The 8105-nt window shown below is 46.8% G+C and overlaps 1 protein-coding gene across 1 annotated transcript; it reads right to left on the bottom strand.

Moving 5' to 3' along the window:
• Positions 1 to 1993: 1993 nt before the first annotated feature.
• LOC123094341 (patatin-like protein 1) lies at positions 1994 to 3588 on the bottom strand. Its single transcript, XM_044516370.1, has 3 exons — positions 3366 to 3588; positions 3098 to 3279; positions 1994 to 2999 (listed from the first exon to the last, which is right to left on the bottom strand). Exons 1-3 carry the CDS (start codon positions 3504 to 3506, stop codon positions 2102 to 2104), a joined length of 1221 nt encoding a protein of 406 aa, XP_044372305.1. The 5' UTR covers positions 3507 to 3588; the 3' UTR covers positions 1994 to 2101.
• Positions 3589 to 8105: the final 4517 nt, after the last annotated feature.

The raw sequence follows: 8105 nt of genomic DNA, 5'->3' as shown, positions 1-8105 counted from the left end.
ATCGAGGATTGGGATTCGGGGGTGAACGAGACTTGGGCATACGAAGTCGGCAAAGCTTATGAAGGAAGACATAAATAGACCCACGAATTTTCATCGCAAACGGTTCCTATAACCAACTATGTGTGATGTAGTTAATTTTTTGTATTACCTTTGAAAGACTAATTTGGGGTACAGTGGCAACGGATGGTGTTTTAATTGTATGATTTTTTTATTCCATTAACATGCACTAATACAATTGTCTTGTTAAATTTTGAAAATTTTCAGGTATCATTTGACCTTTTTAAGAGATTAAGTGAGTATATGGCCATATAATGGTCATAATTCAAATTTGAACTACATCTACATGCAACAGCAAACCATCATGGGTTAGAAAATCATATTTGTGTTATTGTATCACTAGTGCAGAGATGTGCTATACAAATGGTTTTTCCCCGTTTCCGCAATGGAGTTTTAAACCGTTGCATTGCATGTGTGTGATAAGGTGGTCATTCCCACATGACCCAGAAACCGTCGGTCATAGGTCATCCGGTCACACAAGCGGGGCAAAAAGAGCTCGTGTGCGATCGGGCGAGCCATCGGAGACAATTATACAGGCCCAATTGTTTCCATTCGTATGTACATCCCATAAGGTGAATCACAGAAAAATGTTCTCGTTCGTATGTATATCACACATGATTTTTTTTGTGGAAACATTTGTGCAAGGTGACCTAACGCAAACATTTGTTGAGCGGAAGTCGTGTGTAATTGTTCATTGATCCAACATGCCTACTTTCTAGAAACTGCGTTGGGTTTTTTTAGTTCGTTGCCCACGGTGTTGTCTGAGAAACCTGCAATAGAAAACCCCACTAATCAGGCTAATTGGCCTATTATTTATATCCATTTTGTAATCAAATTGACATTTCATATCAAACACACCGTATATTTCATATCCGTATTACGGCAACCAGGATTTCATAATTGAATTACATCAGATAGCTTCAACACTCAGTTACACCATATTGGCATAATGGGCCATGCAATGTCATTGGAAGAGAGTTTTCTTTTTATCTCTCACGGGTTAATTTATACCAATTATGTTTGTATTCTCGTGTGTGTTTGCTTGTGGTAGTCTTGAATGCAGAGACCGGAAGACAACTCTTTCATGGTTCTTTGACATAGATACTCAGTTTGGCAATTAAAGAAGGTGGATTTTCAATACCTTAAGGATAAGGCAGCTGGAAAACTAGTTACCTGGGAGGGCCAAAACATCACTACCATTGGCCGTATGACCCTTGTTAGGTCGGCCATCTCCTCCCAAGCGGTGTTCTCCATCACGGCCCTCATCGTGCCTCAAGACTCTCTCGATAGCCTAAACAAGATTGAGAGGGTCTTCTATTGGTCCAGTGCGGACAAGACCACGGGTGCCAAATGCAAGGTCAACTGGGAGGTGGTTTGTAGACCAAAACAGTATGGAGGCCTTCGAGTACTCAATACTAACAAATTTGTGTGTGCTTTGCAGCTTCGGTGGCTATGGTTCGAATGGAACGATCGCCGCAATTATGGGTTGGACTGGGAAACCCATGGGCCGCGGAGGACTACGAGTTTTTCTATGCCTCTACGACTATCACGGTGTGAGATGGCGCCAAAACGTCTTTTTGGGACTCCCCGTGGCTTCTTGGTCGCAAACCCAAGGATATTGCACCGCTCATCTTTGGCCTCTCGCCATGCTTGTCTCGTGGACCATTTGAAATGAAAGAAACGCATGGGTGTTTCGTCATAAGAGTGCGCCACTGACCATCCTACTCGCCGCCATCGTCGACGAGGCCAAGCTTGGGTGACCGCGGGCGCACAGAAATTAGGAAATATTTTTGTGGGCGAGTAATTGTCATGCCGTACTTGTGGGCATGTTGTAAAACTCTAAACTCTATTCTTTTCTTAATTAATAGGAGTAGATGAGACAAATCTTATGCCTCCGTTTCGAAAAAACATAGATACGCATATGCATAACCAAGAATTGATAAAACCTTTCATTTCAAAAAATAATTACTCGCCCACATTACATAGCATTGCATTACAAATTTATAATATACTGTCTGTGCTCTCTCTCGAATCTTCCTCTTCTCTATTGGGAGTTGAGGTTGGCTTGCCGCAGCTTGCGCTCGTTGGAGAGCTTCTTGGCGAAGCGAGCGAGCGCTTCCTCGTTGGTGCCCTCGTCGTCGACGGGCTCGTACATCCCCGTGTCGATGTTCACCCGGGCCACGTTCATCTTGAGCAGCTTGTTGCCGATCCCGATGAGCGCCTCCATGTTCTCCTTGGTGGAGATATCCACCGAAGACGTGTGCCCCGTGAGTGAATCGTCCTGGATGCGTAGGTAGTTCTTCTCAACGCGTAGTGACTGGAATAGCACGGCGGCGTGGATGTCGACCATGTCAGCGCTTGCATGGGAGAAGATGTCGAGGAGCGGGGTGAAGCGGCCGTCTTTGAGCCAGCGGAGGACGCCCCACTTGGCGCAGTCGGGCGCGGTGTACTTCTCAGCCTGCTTGGCCGTCCCGGTGCCGATGGAGATGATGAGGTAGTTGCTGTACTCGGCGGGCTTTCCGTGCGTGAAGTCCGGGTTCCGGCGCATCACTTCCTGGGTGATCATAGACATGGCGACCATGGTGGGGTTGTTGGCGGCCACGCCACCGTCGACGAGGTGGTACTCGCGGTCTGGCAGCTTGCCCAGGGGGTCGTGGGTCGTGAAGTGGTGAGCCGGGAAGTAGGTGGGCGCCGCCGACGTGCTGATGCAGATGTCGGAGAGGTGCGCGTTCTTGAGCGGGTCCACCTTGGCCTCGTACGTGTTGAAGATGACCGGCTGCAGGTACTTGATGTCGAACGTCGGCACGACGATGTTAGTGACGGTATCGGCGACGGTCACGTCGTTGGTGAGGTTCTTGATCTTGTCGTGCAGGAACTTGCCGTCGTACTTGGGACCCATCACCGCGCCAAGCAGGTTGGCCACTGGGGTCAGGAAGCCCCACCTGCACGCGAAGCCGAAGCAACGCCGGCATCAACATCGCCGCCAGCCAAATTTCAGTGCGTGGTCCGCCCTCCGCCGGGAGGAGAAGTGCGTGCGTACCTCCTCTGCGGGAAGATCTTGGGGCCGTTCTCGAGGTAGAACTGGTTGATGTCCTTGGCGGCGAAGAGAGGCCGCTTGTTCTCGCCCGGCGCCGCCAGCATCGACGTGACCAGCGCGCCCGTGCTCGTCCCGGCGATCACGTCGAAGTAGTCCGCGATGCGCGCGTCCGGCCCGTCCAGCTCCTGTCAGACACAGCACATGTCACAATCGATCTAGGATGACGAAGATGCTGCAGCTAGACAATGGAGCTGCAGACGGATGGACGTACCTGGAGCTTGGACTCGAGACAGGCGAGGATGGTGGAGGGGATGAGGCCGCGGATGCCGCCGCCGTCGATGCTCAGCACGGTGATGAGCCGCCCCTGCGACGGCGGCGGGCACGGCATCGTCGTGTCAGCCTGGCTGCACATGCTTAGCTTCGCACGGGGGGTGCCCTGCCCTGCCCTGCTCTGCTCTAGGTACTATGGCCTAAATTTTGAAACAAGAGCTCTTTTGTCTTTGTGCTTTCCGATCTGGAGCCTCTACCGGCTACTTAAATCCAAATTTTGTGTCAGTGGCTAAGCTGGAATCTTCTTACTTCACGCTTATTTTCTTGGTGCGCGCGTGTCACGTTTGATGGGCTGGACCTACTCTCCCCACCGGTCGACAGCGAGGAGCCAGATTTTCGTATCATTCATCACTGAGTTGTTTTTATTTTTCAGTCTATTTATCACTGATTTGTTGATGCAACGAAGTGCACCAACGATCCTTGGTAGTGCGAATCAATATGTGCTTGGATGGTTAGAAGGATAGTGGCATCCCCAGCCCACCAATGTTCAAGTTCTTTATCCTGGATTTATTTCAGGATTTTTGGCAATCCGTGTTCAGTGAAAAGAAACGTTTCCGTCAATTATGAGGTGCATGTGGTGCCTTCGTCAATCTCAAGATAATATGTCTGCTCGGTCTCTCGAATGTGCTCATAGGGTAGGATGTGTGCGAGTCCATAAGGATAAGTGTACGCGCGTATATATGAGCGTATGTACTATGTTCTAAAAAAACAATCCTTGGTAGTTCTGATTTTCTTCAGAAGTTACACCTTTCACCCTATTACCTCCCAGATCCCTCCTCTATCCAGACCTCCACCTCCTCCCGCCGACAAGGCCAATGGTTCCTTCCCTTTGTTTGCTGTTTCGGTAGCGGGAGGTGGGGGAACCCTAGTTTTGCATGTTTTGGTTAGGTCTTGGTTTCGACGTGGCACCCATTCAGATGGCGGTGACAACGTTGCATGGAACAATGGTACCCTGGTCTCAATCTAGATGAAATTGAAATTCTATGTTGAAGGCCTCAATCATAAGGGTGTGTTTGGTGCTCTGCATTGTTTTTTGCATCCTTTGCATCTCTGGCTTAACTGGGACAAGTTGAGGCAATGCAAACAAAAAAATCATGTTGCGCACATAGTTTAGTAGCCTTCATAGGGGATGCCTGCGTTAGAGAAGCAATTTCCCCTCAACGTTTGGTTGCATGCATGGGCTTGGTTGATAGTAGATTGCATGGCGTTTGGTTGCACACATTCGACCTGATTTGGCCTGATTAAGTTAACAGACACACATGAATAGAGGATACAGTAGGGTAGATAGTTAGCAGTGGCATGCTTCGTTGCGCATGGACTCACAGAATGAATGTGCCGGTAAAAATAGATGAATTAATGAAGAAATGACATATATAATCAATGAGTCAATGCCTCATTTTCATTAATTTATATAAAAGTGTGGCCATTGGTATTGCAGGGAGGTCCAAGTTGACGGGCATTGTAAGTAAAACTCACGTAGAATGGGTGAGGGATGCGCAACAGGCTTCAATTACATCAAACACTTCCCCCTAAGAGTTGCATTCGTTATATGATTTTCAAAGTAGATTATGAGATGCTTATAATAAGTACTTGAGTTCTTTATGACTAATTCAAGTTTTTGATGTGCTTCACCCATTCCACATTTGCTATACTTTTCAGTGTCTCGCATTGCCCACTCTCACATCGGGACTTGTTGCATCATTCGTCGAAAACCCGTGGGAGAGCTTCTTCTTGTTCTCGTACACATAAAACGCCCATCTTCCTCAAAATAGGCACCATTCCTACCTATCATGGCATTTTTCATATCCATTCTGAGATATATATTCCTACGCTAGATCATTTCACATCCTAGTACCCTGCCATAGGCGTTCATGAGACTCATGTTTATTTGGTTAAGTTGAGTTATGAATAAGCTAGTGTATTGTTCTTTGTTCATCATTATAGGGTGTTGCCCCTACCTTGTGAGGTATAAAAGAGCCATCAAGACTAAGAAAACAAAGAGCCACTGAGGTCAAATAAAAAAATGGGAGAAAAAAGATAGGGGGCAACACTACTGTCCTTTTTGCATAGATAAATGCGTCAAAGTAGCACCATTGCCTTTCTTATAGAGAGTTTTCATATGCTTTATGTTTACATATTAGTTGTGGATTTTTTTCACATCATAGAACTTACCTTGTGGATTCCAATGATGAGATTTCTCAAACGCTCCGGGTGTTCATTGTAAGTGCATCTAGTGCCACCCCTAGTTGGTTTTGGAGTACTGACGACAAACCTGGTTGAGGGACTAATGTGTTTGTGAGAATTGCAGGATAACACAGATAGTAATCCCTCATTGATTTGGTTTACCTACCGGAGATGACCCCTAAAAATGTGTGAAGACATTGAAGACAATGGTGATCTGTGAAGTTATTCACATGGAAGACTATGACATGGGAAGACATTGCATGAAGACTATGGAGCGCGAAGACTTGGTAGTGTCGTTGTTTCCTTTTCTTCTTTGTTGAGTCATAGGAACCACTGTACTGTTAAGTGGGGTCCAAGGAACAAAGTCAGAGTGACTAAAGTGATGTTCAACCAAATCCTATGTCTTCGAGCGAAGACAATGAGAGCAAATCTTATCCAGAGTCGGATGAGTCAGCTTTACTTGTAGCCCAAGTCAAGCTGCCGCGTGTGTTTGAAATCGGACCATTGAGACACGAGTCAGTTCCTTAGTGACCCAGGGTCATTTCGGACAAATCGGGTCGGGTTGCCCAGTGGCTATAAATAGCCCACCTCCTACACCATAAATTGGTGGCTGCTCAGAGTTAGTACACGGCTTTTATCGTTTGAGAGCAGCCCACCTCCGAAACTTTTGAGAGAGAATCCTTGCGAGGACAAAGCCCAAACCACCCAGAGCCCAAAGAGTGTTTGGCATCACTGAAGTCTTTCTGTCCGCGTGATCTGAAGACTTATTTCACTTGAGGACCGTGAATCCTCCAGCCGGTTAGGCGTCACGTTCTGAGCATCCAAGAGTCATTGTGGATTGCCGGTGAACGAAGTCTGTGAAGGTTTGGGAGTCTACCTTGAAGACTTACCAGAGTGATTGGGCGGGGACTGAGAGTCCTTAGCTCAAGGGGAATAAGGTGAAGACGTGGTCTTCTGAGTTAAATCTCAGCCTCCCTAACCAGGCGTACAGTTGTCACAGCAACTGGAACTGGTCGAACAAACCCCTGTCCTCCTGAAGCTACTGGTTCTATCTCTCACTTCTCTTTACTTACAGTTTGTCTTCGTGAAGTCATTGCCTGCTTGCATTATCTGTTTGACTTCACTGTGTGACTACTTGTCCTGGTTGGCTTCATACTATCTTCCATCCTGATCTTTACTACCTAGTTGCTAATAGTCATCGTGCTTTCACTTCATTGAATACTTGACTATGGCTTGTCTGTTGTAGTCTACCTTCCGCTGCATACGAATAGTGTCATTTCTATTGTTTGTCTTCGAAACTCCCATGTTTTGAAGACTTCCATAAAAATCGCCTATTCACCCCCCCCCCTCCTCTAGTCGATAACTAGCCCTTTCAATTGGTATCAGAGCAAGGTACTCCCTTGTTCTGTGTGATTCGGTTTAACCACCTGGAGTTTTAGCTATCTCGACTGCTGGGATAATCAAAGTCTCCGCTGTGTGCCCCATCTTCGATGGCAGTGAGTATCCCTACTGGAAGAATAGGATGCGCATGCATCTTGAAGCCATTGATGTCGATCTATGGTATGTCGTCAAGAATGGCGTTCCCAAGACTGGTGAAGGTGTCACCTCTGCTGATGTCAATAAGTTCATTCAACTGGACTCTACAGCCAAGAACATCATCTATGGTCATCTGACCAAAGGGCAGTATGGCCGTGTGAGCGCTCTGGAAACATTGAAGCTAGTCTGGGACTAGCTCTCCAAGGTTAATGAAGGCGTCTCAACTCAGCGAGATCAATGGATCAGTACTCTCCGCAACCTCTTCAACCACTTCAAGAGAAACGACAATGAAAACGTCCAGCTCACATTTGATCGCCTCACTGATATCACAAATGAGCTCCAAGCACTCGGTGCAACTGAGATTACGAAGCATGAAATAGTGAAGACACTACTGAGATCTCTTGACAGCTCATTTGACACCTTAGCCCTGATGATACAAGAACACCCTGACTTCAAGACACTCGATCCGTCAGACATACTTGAGAGGCTCAACACACATGAGTACCAGCTATCTGAAAAACGAGATATCTATGGCCCCAACTATGGCCGAACTCGCGCTTTGAAGGCAAAGGCTGCCACTTCCTCATCTTAAGAAGAATCTGACTGCAATTCCGGTGATCCTGAAGACATTGGAAAGGAGCTTGCTATGCTTGTGAAGAAGTTCCAGAAATTCACTAAGAAGAAAAGCTTCAAAAAGTCTTCACGATCCATCCCAAGGAATGATGAAGCTTCCACCCATGACAGCAAGAAAAGAACCTGTCACAAGTGCAAGAAACCTGGCCACTACATCTCTGAATGTCCACAGTGGGACAATGAGAAGAAGAAGAAGAAGAAAAAGAAGAGCAAGGAATATGATTCTGATGACAAGAAGAAGAAGAAATCCTCAAAGTCTTCTTCCAAATCTTCTTCCAAGTCTTCATCACACAAGAAGAGCTCATCAGGCAAGGCACGTGCTTTTGTT

The sequence above is a fragment of the Triticum aestivum genome, chromosome 1B, assembly GCF_018294505.1.
Source record: "Triticum aestivum cultivar Chinese Spring chromosome 1B, IWGSC CS RefSeq v2.1, whole genome shotgun sequence".
NCBI lineage: Eukaryota > Viridiplantae > Streptophyta > Magnoliopsida > Poales > Poaceae > Triticum > Triticum aestivum.
This window is presented reverse-complemented; position numbering and strand designations above follow the sequence as displayed.